Source organism: Primulina tabacum, chromosome 11 (genome assembly GCF_025594145.1).
Source record: "Primulina tabacum isolate GXHZ01 chromosome 11, ASM2559414v2, whole genome shotgun sequence".
NCBI classification, from domain to species: domain Eukaryota; kingdom Viridiplantae; phylum Streptophyta; class Magnoliopsida; order Lamiales; family Gesneriaceae; genus Primulina; species Primulina tabacum.
Window position 1 is genome coordinate 2,514,771 of NC_134560.1, and position 17,348 is coordinate 2,532,118.

At 37.3% G+C, this 17,348-nt stretch overlaps 3 protein-coding genes across 5 annotated transcripts; 2 read left to right on the forward strand and 1 right to left on the reverse strand.

Annotated features, from left to right (window-relative positions):
* The first annotated feature begins 1,675 nt into the window (after positions 1-1,675).
* On the forward strand, positions 1,676-2,137 carry LOC142518464 (2S seed storage albumin protein-like). The gene has a single exon (XM_075621248.1). The coding sequence runs from the start codon at positions 1,676-1,678 to the stop codon at positions 2,135-2,137; it is 462 nt and encodes a 153-aa protein (XP_075477363.1).
* A 1,279-nt stretch (positions 2,138-3,416) lies between these two features.
* LOC142519340 (uncharacterized) lies at positions 3,417-6,984 on the reverse strand. 3 transcript variants are annotated; one of them, XM_075622321.1, is made up of 8 exons: positions 6,881-6,984; positions 6,065-6,231; positions 5,835-5,947; positions 5,070-5,148; positions 4,757-4,990; positions 4,536-4,625; positions 4,255-4,447; positions 3,417-4,069 (listed from the first exon to the last, which is right to left on the reverse strand). In XM_075622321.1, the coding sequence occupies exons 2-8, from the start codon at positions 6,206-6,208 to the stop codon at positions 3,717-3,719; spliced, it is 1,206 nt and encodes a 401-aa protein (XP_075478436.1). In that variant the 5' UTR covers positions 6,209-6,231; positions 6,881-6,984; the 3' UTR covers positions 3,417-3,716. The 3 variants fall into 3 exon arrangements, with proteins under 3 accessions (XP_075478436.1, XP_075478438.1, XP_075478437.1); XM_075622323.1 differs by lacking the exon at positions 6,881-6,984 and having other exon boundaries at positions 4,757-4,850; positions 4,962-4,990; positions 6,065-6,216; XM_075622322.1 differs by lacking the exon at positions 6,881-6,984 and having other exon boundaries at positions 3,417-4,066; positions 6,065-6,216.
* A 9,794-nt stretch (positions 6,985-16,778) lies between these two features.
* On the forward strand, positions 16,779-17,324 carry LOC142518465 (uncharacterized). Its single transcript, XM_075621249.1, has one exon. It carries the CDS (start codon positions 16,779-16,781, stop codon positions 17,322-17,324), a length of 546 nt encoding a protein of 181 aa, XP_075477364.1.
* The last annotated feature ends 24 nt before the right edge of the window (positions 17,325-17,348 follow it).

Sequence of the window (17,348 nt, forward strand, 5' to 3'; positions counted from 1 at the left end):
AAGACGAAATTGCCCGTATAAAAGTGCTATACGTTGCAGGCAATCATCCTCAAGATACAACAACTTCAAATCGAGAGGTTGCAGCACTACAAACTCTCGAAAATAGCGAACAAAATATCGCAGTAGCTTTCAAATATGAAACAAAAATAAGTGCAGCAATATGGTAAGAAAAATTCGAACCCCAATAATGATGTATGAGAGGACTATTTATAAATGATCACCTGATGCGTAGAAGAGACGCGTCTTTTCAGACCGGATGCGGATAAGAGTCACAATTTTCTGCGAGAGTAGTGAAGGGTCACAATGGTTTGTGCCAAAAGAAGCTTGGAGAATATGTTATGATGGCCAAGGGACACACATAACGTTTGGTTATCTCATAATTTGCGCAGCGCGCGACAATACGCGCGGCCGCACGCATTGTTCTGTGCCGCGCAGAGCAATGCGCGCACCTGCGGGGGAAGCCGCGCGGCCGCGCGCAGGGTTCTGTCCGTTGGCGCTGAACCAACAACAAGCGTGCATCCACGCGGGAAGCGGCGCACCCGCGCGCCTAGTTCTGTCCGAATGCATCATCTTGCGATGTTGTGCGTTTCAGGCGCGAGTGCTAATTTTCAAATAAATTTGGTCCAAAAAGATTAATATTGGTCAAAGACCACACCGCACCACGCTACGTCTCACCAGCTGGCCGCGCGCGCACGCATTCTACCGAGATACAACAGCGTCTTCCCTTTTCTAAAAGCTTCCGGTACACCTTGGGGCCCAAACCCCTAACTCAAACTTGAAATTTACAAGGGAGACCTAACTTGTCTCATTTTCTGACATGTGACAAGTCTCACTCCTTTTTCTATTCAACACTCTTCATTATTCATTTATCCAAATGTTTTGAGCTCTAACTCAAACAAGGTTTGTTTCTGTCATCGAATGTTCTCCAAACATGCGCTGGTGTTTTGTGGAGGTCTTCTCAATTCCCTTTCCCTACGTACTACAACTTTTTCTCTGTAAATGTGTACATGGACATCGATAGGAGACTTAATCTCGTATAATAATGATCATTTTTTTAAGAAACGTATAAAAATGATTCTACAAATCAACAAAAAGAATAGTTTTTTTGTGAGACGGTCTCATGAATTTTTATATGTGAGACGTGTCAACCCTACCGATATTCACAATTGAAAGTAATATTCTTAGCATAAAAAATAATACTTTTTCATGGATGATTTTAATAAGAGACCCCGTCTCACAAAATACGACCCATGAAATCGTCTCACACAAGTTTTTACCATAAAATAAAATAATAATGATTTGATATATAGGTATTCAAGATGTGCCACCTAGATAAAATTTGACATTTATCATCATTCTCTTAAAATATAACTAAATGTACATTTTATTCTCAGAATGTTTATTTTTCTAAAATACGATCAGATGCCGCCAAATATTGGCAGTGTTGATTTGTATCATGTCTAGAACCAGGGCATTTGCATGAATTTACACACGTGGAAGCTCGATTCCAATGGTGATGCCACCTCTCCGACATGTTTCCGTTTTGCATGTGAATCATATTCCACGTTCTCACCATGCAAGCGCTTTACTCCGCTACAAATACCATCCTCGTCCCCTTCCATTTCCTCCCACCAAGCACAATTCAGTATTCAGTTTATATCGATCTGCAAATATCATGGCTAAAGTCATCGCTTTCGCGGCTCTCTTCGCTGCTCTTCTTGCCGTGGCCAGCGCTACCACCTACACCACGGTGGTGACCACCACAATGGTTGACGAGGAGAACCCACGTGGTAGGGGCGACTCCTGCATGCAGGAATACGAACAACAACAGAAGATGAGCCACTGCCAGATGTGGATGCAGAAAATGGGAGGACGGTTCTTGGATGCCTCCTTCCTGAGGAGCGCTGTGAGCAATCCAATGCGGGGCCAAGGAGAGCACCTCCAGCAGTGCTGCCAGCAGCTGGAGCAGATCAGCTCTCCATGCAGGTGCGAAGCCATGAAAATGATGTGGAGGGAGCAACAACGGGAGCAGGGATCCAGAAGGGGTGAAATGCAAGAGATGAGGGAAATGGTGGAGAATCTTCCACAAATGTGCGGAATGCAAATGCGCGAGCATTGCCGCCTGAATGCTGCCTGAAGTACTCGATAGCCCACGCAGCCCTCATGCCTCGAGAATAAAGTTGTGCCTGTCTCCCGCTAATTGTGCAGCCATTAATTTGGTTTGCTGATTTTATGCAGGAGGTCCGCATGCATGCAATAATTAAGTAGAATTTATGCATACCATCGTGTGTAATTTTTACATTGTACAGTTCTACATGTTGGTGCAGCGTGAGTGTATCTTCTCCAGTTTCAGGCTGAATAAAGATGTCCTTTTTATATTACTGGGACTCCAAGGTTTTATGATTATTCTTCTGCGACTTGTGAAACATATTATAAGGTAAAAGCATGATAAATATCTAGCCGCATTTCTTTAACAAATGGAAGTCGGAAGATGCAGATATATATGTCGAACAGGAACGCGGTGGCGAGCTCTGATTAGTTCATAACTTTCTACTCATGCAAGTCAATAACTGCCCATCAGATAACCATTTATTCGTTGGAAAGTTGTCCTTCCAACGCTGTATTAATCTAGATAGATATTCAGATATACCAAGACGAGAATGCCACACAAAAGAGTGAAACTTAACAGAAGTTTTACGTATCTTCATCACAAGAACTCATTTAAACTGCATTAATTTTATTTTAATAACATTGTGTTGGGGATATTTTGTAATTTATAGAGCGAAGACTAACAATCTTTTGAATTTTTAAGATCAAAATCGCTCCTGATGTTAGCATTGTTTGTCGTCATATTAACAGTGACACATCACATCATCGTTTTCCGGAAAATGTGAGGATACATGGCCCGGCCAAGAAAATAATAGAGACCTGGAACGCTTATTTTTAGCCTTGCTCGCCCCTCGCCCCAAAATCCGGCGGATAAAGTTAAAAACTTCTCACAAATAATAATACACTTCTCACAAATAATAATACAATCTCTTGTGAGATTTCACGAACTTTTTAATTTTTTGCTCATATTTAGGCATATTGTGAGACTTCTCACAGTACCGTAAACTGTACTTATATTTAAAATAATATTTTTGAAATAAAAATAACATTTTTATGAGTAACTCAGATAAAAGATTCGTCACACATCTCATCGAAAATTTTGTTATAATAATAATCTTTTTCGAGTAAGGAGATATAGTGGTTTGAATCTTGAATCTCATGAGATCTCATATACACCAAATTTGAGATCTTCATACAAATCCAAAACCTCGCACCAAATATGGTACCAACCTTGATATCATATGCACACAAATATGTCGTAAAAACATCAATGTTTTGAATTCAAATAAAAATGTTGTGAAATCTAATAACATCAATGGATAATCTTATATAAAATCACTGAAAAGTTATAACATACCAATGTAACATAGATTAAGCTCAGAAGCGCACACCTTTGATAAAATAAGGATCTTAAGACACGAGGGAAAAAAAAACAGAATTTAACATGACCGAATGCCAATTAATCAATCTAATAAAAATTAGATTTACAAAAATATGATGTCCCTTAATGATGCTTGAGAATTAAATTTGTATCAAAATCTCATATAACTTCAATTTCATGTATATTCACCTTCTTTGTTACTCAGAAAAGACTATTCTTGTGAATTTCAGCAGTGATCTTCTCCACTCTTCTCGGTTCCTCTCAGCTGAAACTTCGATTGATTTGCAGTTAATGGTGTTCTCCTTGGATTAACAGATACAAATGCAACACTCTTCTTTGTTGGGCTTCTATGTTTCACAGGCTTAACAAGAGGACCCGTGCTACTAGCAGTTAATGAATCGTATTCCATCAAATTTTCACCGCATGTTTCAGATTTATGGGAAACCAAATGAAAACTCGATGATCCAGCACTATGTGAATCATTTTGAACATGCGTTTCAAGATGGTTCACTGGACTTTCTTCACCAACAATCGGTTCTGCTGAAACAAGCTCCACATCTATGGGATCAGATTCATCTACTACATGAATAAAAAAGGGAAATAACATCATGCACACACCCCAAATACATTAAGCTACAAGAAAGATATTCAACAGAAAGAAGAGGAAAGGAAAAGAGGAAGACTAAAGGTCCATGAAAACTTCTGTAACCCCGTCATTGAATAATGTATTAATATAATACATCACATTGATTTAGAGGACGTACCTCCAAGGAAAGCCTCAATATTATCGTATTTTATATTTGATGGCTGTATGAAGACATTTTCTTCGCCATCCTTCTCTTGACTTTTTGATTCACTTTCATATGTCCTCTCGACTAACACATACTTATCTATTTGCCAAATGCAGTCTAAAGTCACGGTAGCTTCCATCTTCCTAGGATAATATTCTCGAAATAGCTGTTACATGTATCGAAAGCAACTTTCGAAATCAAAATGAATGTGTTGCATGAGAGAGATCTCTTTTGCTGAACTAAAGCAGACTAACCTCAAATCCCTCTTGGTTTAATTTTATAGTATGTTCCCTTTGAGAAAGAGAAGAAACATAATTATAGACAAGAACAACATCAACAAGTACCTGCGTACATAATCAAGGCAAACAATGTTCCAAAATACTTTTCTATGATTAAAACGATGAATATGACAAAAAGATTCTTAAAGGCGGTGAAGTCTGGGTGTGTATGCTATATGATACACAGTTATACTTACTTGTTGAACTAATACTCGAAGGCGCGCAAGCACGGCCAATGTAGTCAGGGATAACTTCATAAAAAATGATTGAGCAAGCAGTGTAGATATCTCCCTTAGAATTGTTAAGAGAAAACATTGACAAAGAACATTTTGGTTGATTTCATGCACATCACAACTACATATAAGGATAGAGGCTAAACTAAACACCAAAATGAAAGGATACATAGCTGCCCTCAACAGGGGCTCAACCATCTGCAATAATGCATAGTCTACATTACGACTACGAGTACATTGGTCCGATAAAAGGAAACTGAAAGTTTGAAGGGAAAACCTGTGACAGTAAGCGGGCAGCTCCCAAGAGCCTCTCCAAAAAATTGTATTTGCCACCGTCACACCGTCTCCTCTTCAAACTGAAGCCGCAAAAACAGCAAAAAATATTATACAAGAATTTCCTTTCACATGCAAAATTGATCAACAGATACAAAGAATTAGTGATTAAACTTTAACTACATTACCAACAGATGAAAATGAATAATCCAGTTTGTTGTAGTTTAGTTTATTCTCCTTGGCATATGATAAGAAATAGGTATATCATAAATAAGTTTTAAGATGTCCTCCTTCCAAAACTATATTAATCTAGTGAAATATTCATACACCAAGACGAGAATTTACAAAAAAGAGTGGGAAACACAACAGAAGCCTTAACCAAATATAGTGTCTTCACTAGAAACTTTAACTAATATCCCGACCCAATCACTTAAACTGTGTAATTCAACCCAGATCCAAACTCCCAAACTACTAATAAATCACTGCTCAAATTGATTAGCTAAGTACTCACAAGATACATTACACAAGTAAATAGTTATAAGCAGAACAGTAATGGATAATTGCCAGTGACCATAAAAATGGCCTACGAAAATAACTAAGAATTCACAAGTACATATTTAAAACCACAAGGGTCGCCAACAAATAATATAACTCAAAGGGGATGAGCATTTGTAAGACTGGTGCATATAAGGAATTCAACGGAAGTAGTATAGAAAATAAGAAAAACTGAGAATAAATAGAAGAAAACAGCAATAAACGAATATAAGACCTTTCCAAAAGCTGCACCTTTTGCTGTGGTTTATTCCCGTTGATCACCAAGAAAGAGGCGTCCAATATCTCCTCCAAGTTCACTGATTTCAGAAGGTTCAAATCTCGTCGAACCTACCCGTTAAAAAAGAACAAAATACGTCACAAAACAATAACACGAAAGAAAGAAACTCCCCACTTCAAACCAAGCCACATTCACAAGGAAGCGCAAAACGCGGAGCGAAAAAGAACCTTCAGCACATATTGAAAGTAAGAGCATCTTCGATGTTGGTTTTTGTGTTTATAGACAATTCTCTCAAGAATGCCTCTTTCCGTTAGTATCTGACCCAGAAACGACTTCAATCTCTGCACAACTGTTTCAATATCTGTAGCCATATGCTTCAATCTGTCTCCGGCACCTAACAAAAAAGCCCAAATTTCTCAAACAGAAGAACTCGAAAAATTGAGAAGCTGCGATGATTCTGAGCAGCAATTGAGAAGATGGGTCGGGGATAGTCGAGTTTATGCTTTCATCGAATGCTGTGTTTGGCTACCTAAAATTGAGATATATAATAACCAAGCAAGTTGAAGTTTTTAATCCAGTTGTCGTTTATTCCAATAACAATCCAATTCCATCCATAACCATTGCATACCACCAGCTTCTTTAGAACTTCGCTGGATACTCATGTTAAAAGTTTTAAGTTCTGTTAACAACTAGTACAATTTCACGACCATTATCAAGCAAAAGATGCAGGGAGAGTGAGAGGAGGGAATCCAGAAATCTTTAATAAAGCGCAAGCGGGGGAGACTAAATTCACGGCATTAATTTGTTCGGCGCTCTACCCACCAAACATTATCACGCAAATCAGTATTATACTACTTCACAATCCCCTTCAGATCCTCCTTCAAAACAAAAGCCATCTCAAATAATCTTCCGCAATCTCTATCATATCACCAACCGAACTTTTGAATACAAGTACATGGACTCTCTCTTTTCTGAAGTGCCGTTGAGTAAAAAATTCAACACTTTGGATTAAACAATGGAGGCAGCCATTGAAGGGGACTAACCTTAAGGTTTAGGCTTTTAGGAGCAGAGCACTGCGTCGCTTCCCCGAGGAAAGATTGCGATAGTGGAAACCGACGTGGTCGAGTTTAGACAGGCTTACCTTGTGTGCTGGCAGTGGGCCGGACTATCCGATAACTGGGCTAAATTAACACTGTCGAAAATTTTGGCTCACCACGTGGCAACGAAGTTTGTATTTTTACTTTTTTTTTAAGGAAGGCACGCGACATTAATATAGCAAAATATCAGGGACAATAAAAAATTGGCCTTAAATAAAAAAATGGCCCAAAAAAAATAACTGAGATCCTTGTCGTTTAAGGGCACCCATATTAGTGTTTAAATACGTTGTCGTGTTAATATCAATGTGAGTGACCCACCCACTTGTGGGTTTTTTAAAGTCCAGATTACCTTTTTTAATATTATTTTATTATTATTTTTTTAAATATAGTGAATGAGATGCGCCATGCATTAATTATATTTATTAATATTTATATATATGTATATTATTTAATTTAATAATGTATTATTATTATAAAAACATATTATTATTTATATAAAATAATAATAATTTAAATTTTGTAAATAATTTGAAATTGAATTTATATAACTTAAAATAAGAATGAGTTGAATGAGTGGACTGCGGGATCTACAAATAATGAATGTTTATGTTAAAATGAATGCGGTAGAATAGATGTGTTAATATAATATGCATGTGGCATATGGATCCTACGATTTTTGCTGAGGTGGTGGATGTTATAACAGTAACGAATGCGGATGTTCAATAAATAAATAATAGTAATGTGATAAACACATTTAACTTATTTTAGGACAAATGAGAGTTGATTTTTACACACGTGTAGTAGATATAACAAAATATGACGAGGTAGAAGAACGGCTCTCTCGGTGAGATGCACTTGAAATTTGGTTGTTTGAAGTACAGTAAATGGATTAGCAATCCTTGATTGGTAGACACGGAGCAGTGGTGATTCTTTGAGAGACAAATGAGGAATCTAACAATGGAGGAAAGAGATAGGGAATGGGAATTTCATCTTCGATCAGTATCGTCGAGTGCCAGAGAGGTCGAATTTCATCTTCGATCGGTATCGTCGAATGAGATTCCAACTACGCCACCGACCCAGCTTCCGATCCTTCAGTCCTTAATTCCGTTTAGTTCCCTTCCTTTTTGGTTAAATAGGTATATACGATTTCTGAGTGCACGTTTTTGTGGATTAATTGAAGTTTGTTTGAATCGCGTAGATCAAAATGTTACACTGAACTTTGTAAGAGTGAGATCAACTGGATAAGTGAATTTTCTGGGAATATTTGTGGGAAAGGTGCGATTTTGGGGGAAAAACATATGTAACTGAGAAATAAACTACTTCAGAGGCTACCTTTCACTCCATCTTCCAGTAGAGAAACAAATGAGATCCAAATTATTAACAAAGCACGATGTTATGTCTTACTGACTTCTAGAATTGTAGAAAATTGCTGTCAATCATTGTTTTGTTGTGAAATAAGTACTGCTGTTCTTCCCATTTGATGATGAATCTGATTCGTTTTAATCCGAATTGTTTGGTCATACTCTAGGCTGTCATCCTTTGTCTTTTAGGCCATTCTTCAATTTTTCCTTGATTTTGGGGATGTCATTTTACACGATGCTGATCCTTGCCTTAGAACATTTTCCCGCTCATGTTTGAGCCGGTAAGGGAAAATTCACATTCTTCTCTTGGCAAAATAAAAATAAAAATGTAGGGATATTGCTTATGCATCTGTCCTATACTTATACTATATGAGCTGTGTGCTATATTGAATGGATATCCAGTGCAAAAGTAGACTGAAAGAGTGGAAAAATTAATTTTGGTAAACATGAGATTAACTGAATTCGACCTCCTGGCTTTCTAATCCTCATTTTATCTGTTGTAGGTTCGGGTCACATTTACATTTACCTAATTAGTTTTGGATGCCTCCATTGTTATGTTGATGAATATATGTTGTTTATTCATGCTTGAGTTCCTGATAAATTAGATGACCCCAGTTTTTTTGTCATCGGATTCTGTATCTAACTTCATGAATTTGTGATAGTATGCAGCAACGCTTTGAACTGACAGCGGTCATTTTCTTTACTAACTTTTGAAATTACCAAGCAACCGAAACTGGTGAATTTCAAAATCTTCTAAAATAACAATGTGTTTCTACGTTCTTGGTTTTAGTTTATTTACTTTTTGTGGTATATGGAATCAGAGTTATTGCCAACTCAGTTATATCTGTTTTCCACAATGCATTTGTTAATCTCATGTTATTTACTAAGTGATTTCTTATATCCAGTCCAATGGACCTGGATCTATCAATTTGATGGTCGTCATACACATGCCGATTTTGGATTATTCTTGTAGTGAATTTGCAGACCCTCTTGTTGCTGAAAAAACTATTGAATTTTTTAACTCAAATAAAGGAAAGCTTTTAAAATCCTTTCCCACATTGTTTCCTCAGGTATATGCTTTGAGATAAATTCTTCTAGATACTATTGATGCATATGGTTTGAGATAATTTGATAGTTCGTCGTCGTAGTAAATAAATGAGAAGATATAATTAATGATGTGCAATAGATGACTGTGAGTCATGATTAAATTCTCTCAAGATAGAACGGTCTCACGATATAGAAAATAAAATATATTCTCTCCCCTCTCCTAGCAGTACTAGCTACATCTCTCAACAATATCTTCTCCCCCTAAATATTAACTTCCCCCTTTTATCCTCCTACATGCGTTCTGCCACTCTTATTTCTAGATATTTTTTATTTCCCCAGTTTGGTCCAGTCCACTACCACCCCATAGCTTAAAGCCTCAAACTTGTAACAGAATGACTTTCAAGATTTATATTAGCAACAAAGTAATAACCAACTGAAAGAATTGTAAGTGTAGTATAATTTTTTGTGTTGATAAGTGTATGACTTTCTAGATTTGTGATAGCAACGACATAATAAATAACTGAAAGAATAGTAATTAATCCACTACTTTCCTCTTTTAATGTCTCGCAGCATGATATGGTCAATTAAGTTATTTTGTTAACATGCAGTTTTTCCAATTAATGCTGAAGTTGATTGCATGGAATGGAGATAAGTCTCCTCCTACCACATTCTTCTTTGTTATCCACCAAAATTCAAGTTGGTGAATGATAATTATTGGTGAAATATCACCCAAATAAATGCATTTTATGTCACCACTGAGCTTGTCGTTTGTTTTGTAGTCAAATGGTCTTTCAGCTCTGAATCTTTTTCTCCGTTATGCAGATTAGAAGAATTATTCATAAGAGTTTTCGGTGGATTCATGTCTCCTGGATCCTTCTTTCTCCTTTTCCAATCACTTATTGACTTACCTAGTGAGTTCGTTTATCTAGATTTTGCGACAACTGTGATATCTGGCTTGCATTCATTAGCACTCTGGAGCAAAAGGGTTTATCTTATCCAGTACATGTGGTTCATTGGTGTTCAGATTATGGCTTTCGGCTATAATTTGAATCTTATAATTTAGTTTCGGATGTTATTGTTCCTATTAAGTTTAAAGGTAAAGTGTTCATACTTCAAGTGCTAAGCTACAATTTCATCGGGGAGTTATGTATATAATTTATCTTTGTTGTTCTTTTACACTGTTTAAGCTGAGTTGGTGAAGCAAAAGTAGAATTAAGTAATTTTTTTTATTCTAGACTTTTTGCCTTACATGATTAGGTATCTGTTAGATATACAGGTTCTTATTTGCACTCACAATTTTGCAAGAATTTGTCAAGTATGCAGGAACAGCACAACCATTGTTTCAATTGAAAGATCTGTTTGCTGTAAATTTCTTGCTCATCATTCTACACTGTGACATCTTTCTATATGTCTTGACTAGTACTGGTTGTGGCACTGGAAAAGGTTGAACGAAGCTCTGGGTCACTTGTTGGAAGCAGCATAGCTTTAATTCAAAAAAGCGCTGCACCTGAGGTCTGGACAGAACTAGAAAATATGCCAGTTATATTTCTACTCAATGTTAATAACCCTTGTTTGAATACAGATGTTTCTCGCACTCATGGATGAAGCATATACAGGTTCAACCATTGGAGATGGAGGTGCAGATTCTGAATCTGAAGATAGCACTAATATGACTGTTGACTATATCTTTCTTGATCTCCTCAAGGATGATAATGATGGCCTTTCTGTATGGTACTTTCTGTGTAACTTGTAGGATAACCAAAGGATGAAAGTATTTGGTGTATCATTATTAGACGGTGGACCATTATAGCTTTTCCTCTGGTTTGTTACTTCAATTTTGGTCGGAAACATCTAATCTAATAACCACCTTTATTTTTCCATGATTGTGCTATTGCAAGTTAGAGGCCAATGTTTTGGCCAACTAATGTTTCACACACCTTTTATTCATTTTATTTATTGTGAGAGTATGTTACTGTAACTTTTCTTATGATTTGTTTGCACAAATGGTCTCCTGTTTCTCTAACTTGCCAAGCAGTTTGGTTTGTTTTTCTCCATTGAAGTAATAATGATCCTTTCTAGTGAAGGATCAATTAAGCTATTAGTTTCTAGAGATTTTGCTTATTGATAGTCATTGGACCTCTCCTGCAAACGAGTTCTGTTGTTCTACCAATGAGTCGGAATTTCTTTGGTCATAGTTTGCCTGGATATCTAATGTTTCTTTGCCAATGTGATGTTTTAGGAACATCATTGGACCTCTCCTGCAATGGCTGCTGCTTTGCAGGCTGTAATTAATGCCCCACGGCTTCTTGATTCCTATTTTCCTTCAGCTGTTCATGATGCCAATGATTGCAGGTTTACTCCGTGTATTCTGTATTTTCTTTTACTTGAAATGAGATTTTAATAGCTACATATAGCCTGCAAAATTCAATATGTATGGCAATAAGTTATCTGCCGGATTACTTTATTGATTCTGATTTATATCTGTGCCAGCTTTAATATATGCTTTAATTCCTCTGCTTATGGCTAGATACTCCTCATTATTTCCTGACAAAATATTCTCATATGAGGTAAGAAAGTTTCAAATGGTCTATCATTTTTGTGTATACGTGTAGATGCAAGCTCCTACCTGGAGCTTGTCTTAACGTGTAAACAAACTATAAGTTTTCACAAACACCATTGTGACTTCTAGTTATTCAAATCACTCATTCACAACATGTTGGCACAATTCATTGCATTCTTAACCGGCAGAGGTTTTATAATTATGTGCCGGTGATGTTGAAAATGTCCTAGGCAGGTTTGATGTGGAAGTTGTGTTATTAAAGTGTGGGACAAGTCTATTCTTTTCAACTCTAAAATTCACTGTTTCGACAAATTAGTCTTTGAAGCCACCAATCCATCTACTAGGTTTCCGTGGTGTAGTTTCCTTTTCCCTCCCCCCACAAATGTATCTAAGAAAATTACTTTACTCGGGTTCATTCACTTCCAGTTTTTAACTTTTTTTCCTAGTACAATCGAACGAGTCCTTTTTTCTTCTTCTTCTTCTTACAAGTACCATCTTTTGTATTATTATTACATTACATTTTGAAATGGTTCAAATCTTTTGCAAAACTTATCATCTGTCTGATTTGTACAAGTGGTACTCAAATATTTTATAGATCTTTTCCTAAGAATTTCAAGTTATTACGCTTCTCCATCGTTCCTGCGTTAACTCTGTTACTGTTAGGGTTATTTCGCGCGGTCGAGTACTTTGGGTTCTACTGGCTCTGGGTACATTAAGATTGTGGTTTTGTGTAGATTGAGGGTGTTATTCTGGATATCTGATTACGTGGGTCTTGTTCTCAGTGTGGCCAACTCTTTTATCGCATTAGCTCTAAACTGTGCGTGCCTGGTGTTTGAAGATTTGCCCAATGGCAATGCAGTGCACTGATATTAGCAATCAAGGAAAAACGAAGGTTACAGACATTGATAAATCGGAATCCGTCATAAATCAGAATGTTGAAGAGAATGTTGGTAAAACTGTACTTATTGGTGAATCTTCTCGGCCGAAAAATTACAGTGCACCTAACACCAATCCAAAGGGTGTTAATGGGATGGGTAATAGGAAGAACAAAGCATCATATGTCAGTCTTTTCAAAAATAAAAGGATGTCCAAGGACAACTACAAACTGGAATTCATAGAAACAGGTACTGGCAATGTGACAATTTATATGGATGAGATTGATTCTATAGAGCGAACGTATGGTATTTGCTTGCTGGGATATGTAATCAGTGGAAAGCCACCTACTGCGGCTCTCTTTGACTTGGTTAATCGGTGGGGGAAAGATATCAAATTTCAAACACATGATAGTGGATGGATTGTTTTCACATTTCCTAATCTAGAAACTAAAGAACGTGTGTTGGGAGGAGGTCCTTACTTGGTGTATGGTTTTCATCTATTTCTGAAAGAAACGCCAAGATGTTTTAGGTTTAGGGAGGAAGACATGAATTCGATACCATCTTGGGTTCAAATTCATGGACTTCCACCTGATTGTTGGAATGGTGGCATACTAAGCAAGTTGGCTTCTAGAGTTGGCACTCCAATCCACAAGGACATGCTTACTTATGAAAGAAAGAGAGTTAAATATGCTAGAGTATTGATTGAGCTGGAAGTTTCAAAACCAAAGATTTCAGATTTGGTTGTTGAATTACCTACTGGAGAAATTGAAATAACATTTGAATATGAACAAGACCTCAAAGTATGTGAGATATGTCATCATATAGGCCGTACGGTGGATCTATGCAATAAAAGACCTCGGCAAAATGATATTGATGATGGAGATTTGGAAGACAATCATAAAGAGAATCATACCAAGCGACATAGATCAGTGAGTGTGATGTGGAGAAAGAGCAACTCCAGAGGCAGATCCAGATTTGGTAGGAAATACAATCATGCACCACCACGGAAAAATTCAATGAATGCTAAAACTGTTGCTACTACAAATGTGCCGCTACAGAATATTGATGATAACACAGTGGTGGAGGAAATAATAGTGCCAAATTCAACGGAATGTTGTGGCAATATTCCAGTAGATGTTCACGATACTACGGTACAACCTAATGATAAAGGCAAGAAACCAATGCATACTGTAGAAATAGAATTGACAGAACAGTGCAAAGTGAGAGAGAATTATAATGAAGGATTTGAGGAAGTCTCGAACAAAAAGAAAAATAAGAAGAAAGAGAAATTGACTAATGCACAGCAGCTAGAAGCAAACAAACAAAGGGCTGCATTCTTTGAAGACATGGAAGAAACTAGTTCTTGTGACACGAATTATGTCAATGTGGAAAATACCAATAAGAAAACGAGATATTTTGGAAATCAAGAGAAGGGGCGGCAACCCGAAATTGCCTTCGGTTCTCAATGATAGTTGCTTCTTGGAACATTAGAGGTTTTCATAAACCTCTAAAACAAAAGCGTGTCCAAAATCTAGTGGCCACTCATAAGATTGATGTTTTTGGAATTTTGGAATCTAAGATGGATGAAAAAGGTTTATTGAAACTGCTTCGGATCCGTTTTCCAGGTATGCAAGCTGTTCACAACTTTGACATTAACAATAAAGGGCGTATTTTTGTTCTGTGGAATCCAAAGAAGGTTGGTTTGAATGTGATTGGTGTTTCAGAACAAGTGATACATGTAAGTCTTCACTGCTTGATTACGAACAAAATGATTTGTGCATCGTTTGTCTATGGGTTTAATACTATCGTGCAACGTAGATCATTGTGGGAGGAGTTAAAACTGTTTGGCTCTACTTGTATGTTACCATGGATTTTAATGGGAGATTTTAACGGTGTGTTATCGCAGGAAGAAAAGAAAGGGGGCCTCAAAATTAAGAATTATGAAACTACTGACTTTGTGGATTGTGTTGCATCTCTTGATTTGGTTGATCTACATTACTTTGGTTGTTGTTTCACATGGAGCAGCCCAATAGTATGCAGTAAGCTGGACCGCGCTCTTGTTAATAACCTGTGGATGACGTCGAATATGGAAGCGCATGCAGAATTTTTGACTCCAGGTTGCTCATCCGATCATTCGGCTTGTGTTGTCAATATTTTTCAGCAGCGAAGGCAAAAGCAAAAACCATTCAAATTCCTTAATATGTGGACTCTATGTGATAACTTTTCAGAGTTAATATACAACAATTGGTGTTTCCTCGGTCATGGTACAACTCAATTCAGATTGAAACAATTGTTCAAAGGAATCAAGAAGCCGCTTCAACAACTTAACAGAAATCAATTTGGTAATATTTCTGTCCGTGCCAATGCAGCGAAACAGAAACTGGATCAATTGCAAATGAATATGTTAACATTGGGGATCATGGAGGAGAATTACAGAGAAATTAAAAAGAAAACCGAGTTGCTACTGGAGGCAGAAAGGATGTACATTGCTCAAAAAACAAAGATCAAATATCTTAAAGAAGGGGATAGATGTACCAAGTTCTTCCATGATCTAATCAAAAGAAATAATAAGAGGAATGCAATTGGTGCCATTACAAAACATGATGGGAGCACAACATTTGACACAGAAGAAATTTCTCGATGCTTTATTGATTACTACAAGGGGCTCTTGGGCAGCAAGGTGGATAGAATAAACATACAGCATGACGTTGTTACTGAAGGGCCGTGCATACAAGAACAACAGTGGAGTGCTCTTACAGCAGATATCTCAGAAGAAGAAATTGTTAAAGCTTTACATGGTATAGATAATGATAAAGCACCAGGATCTGATGGATTCGGAGCGTTCTTCTTCAAGAATGCATGGAGCATTATTAAGAAAGATGTTTGCGATGCAGTATTTGAATTCTTCTCATCAGGGAAACTTCTTAGACAATGGAACCATTCAGTGATTGCACTAGTACCAAAAAATCCAGCTGCTTCGAGAGTACATGAGTTTCGCCCCATTTCATGCTGTACAGTTTTTTACAAACTAATTTCTAAAATTCTTGTGGACAGGCTGCGAGGATTAATGGGAGATCTGATTGATGGGGCTCAAGCGGCATTTCTTCAAGGTCGTTCAATTGTTGATAACATCCATTTAGCCCAGGAATTATTGAGGAAATATGCAAGAAAAAGGGGTACACCGAGATGTATTTTGAAAGTAGATATCCAAAAGGCGTATGACACAGTTGATTGGGATTTCTTGAAAGAGGTACTAACAGCTATGAACTTTCCTACTAAATTTATTAACTGGATAATGGAATGTGTCACTACAGCTTCTTATTCGATTGCAATCAATGTCAACTATTATGGACGATTTGATGGTGCAAGAGGATTGAGACAGAGTGATACTTTATCACCATTGTTATTTTCATTATGTCTTGAAGTATTATCGAGGTCCCTCAAAAGAATGTCTAGATCCCCGGAATTCGGTTTTCATCCAAAATGTCGTAACTTGCGTATCACACATTTGGCATATGCTGATGATTTACTACTATTGTCATATGGGGATACTAGAATGTATATCGATGATTATGAGATGTTTGAATCGATTTGGTGACATGGCTGGTTTGAGAATCAATGCTCTGAAATCAAACATTTATATGGCTAGCATAGAAGAATCGGTGCGTAATGATATAGCATAGATCACGGGTTTTGGGGTTGGGGAGCTTCCATTTCGATATCTCGGGGTCCCATTAGCCGCAAGACAATTGAAAACTTCTGAGTACAGTGTCTTGGTTGACTCCATTGCAATGAAGGTTAGTGCTTGGCCCCGTCATTCTCTATCAAATGCAGGCAAAGTTGAATTGATTCGATCTGTTATTCAAGGAATTGAGTGTTTTTGGATGTCAATCTTCCCAATCCCGATTTTTGTTATTAATACAGTGGACTCAATTTGTCGCAAATTCATTTGGCCGACTAAACACCCTCCAATTGCTTGGCAAGAGTTGTGCAAACCGTTGATGGATGGAGGGCTTGGGTTGAAAAACTTGAAAATGTGGAACCGTGCTTTGCTTGCAAAAACGTTATGGAAAATACATTCTAAACAAGACAGCCTTTGGATAAGATGGGTCAATCATGTGTACAGCTGCTTCGGGGGAGTATGGAATTGGCATTGGCACACAGAGCAATCTGGTTTGATTAAACGGATTATTGAGATTCGGGATGAGTTGATATGCAAGTATGGCTCCAAAGAGACGGCTGCTGCACAGCTGGATTCTTGGTTTCACAATAAGGGAGGAGTATCACGTGCTTATGAATTCTTCGCACAGAAAAATGGAAATTGGCCATGGAAACCACTTTTATCAAAACACTACATTCTCCCCAAACACCGATTTGTACTGTGGCTGTTGGCTCACAGAAAACTACTCACTAGAGACAGATTGGGGTATCTTCAAGATAGTAAATGTGTTCTTTGTTTGCAGGAAGACGAATCTAATCTTCATCTATTTTTTCAATGCCGTATTACAATTCTTGTTTGGGATGAATTAGAAGATGGCTTGGAATGAGGAAGTTTATGGGATCGCCATCAA

Coding starts and splice junctions, on each gene's coding strand:
- LOC142518464 (XM_075621248.1), top strand. CDS start 1,676: ATGGCTAAAGTCATCGCTTTCGCGGCTCTCTTCGCTGCTCTTCTTGCC.
- LOC142519340 (XM_075622321.1), bottom strand. CDS start 6,208: ATGGCTACAGATATTGAAACAGTTGTGCAGAGATTGAAGTCGTTTCTG. Junction 5,149..5,834: donor AAGGTGCAGCTTTTGGAAAG/GTCTTATATTCG, acceptor TTGCGGCTTCAG/TTTGAAGAGGAGACGGTGTG. Junction 4,448..4,535: donor TAAACCAAGAGGGATTTGAG/GTTAGTCTGCTT, acceptor TACATGTAACAG/CTATTTCGAGAATATTATCC.
- LOC142518465 (XM_075621249.1), top strand. CDS start 16,779: ATGGATGGAGGGCTTGGGTTGAAAAACTTGAAAATGTGGAACCGTGCT.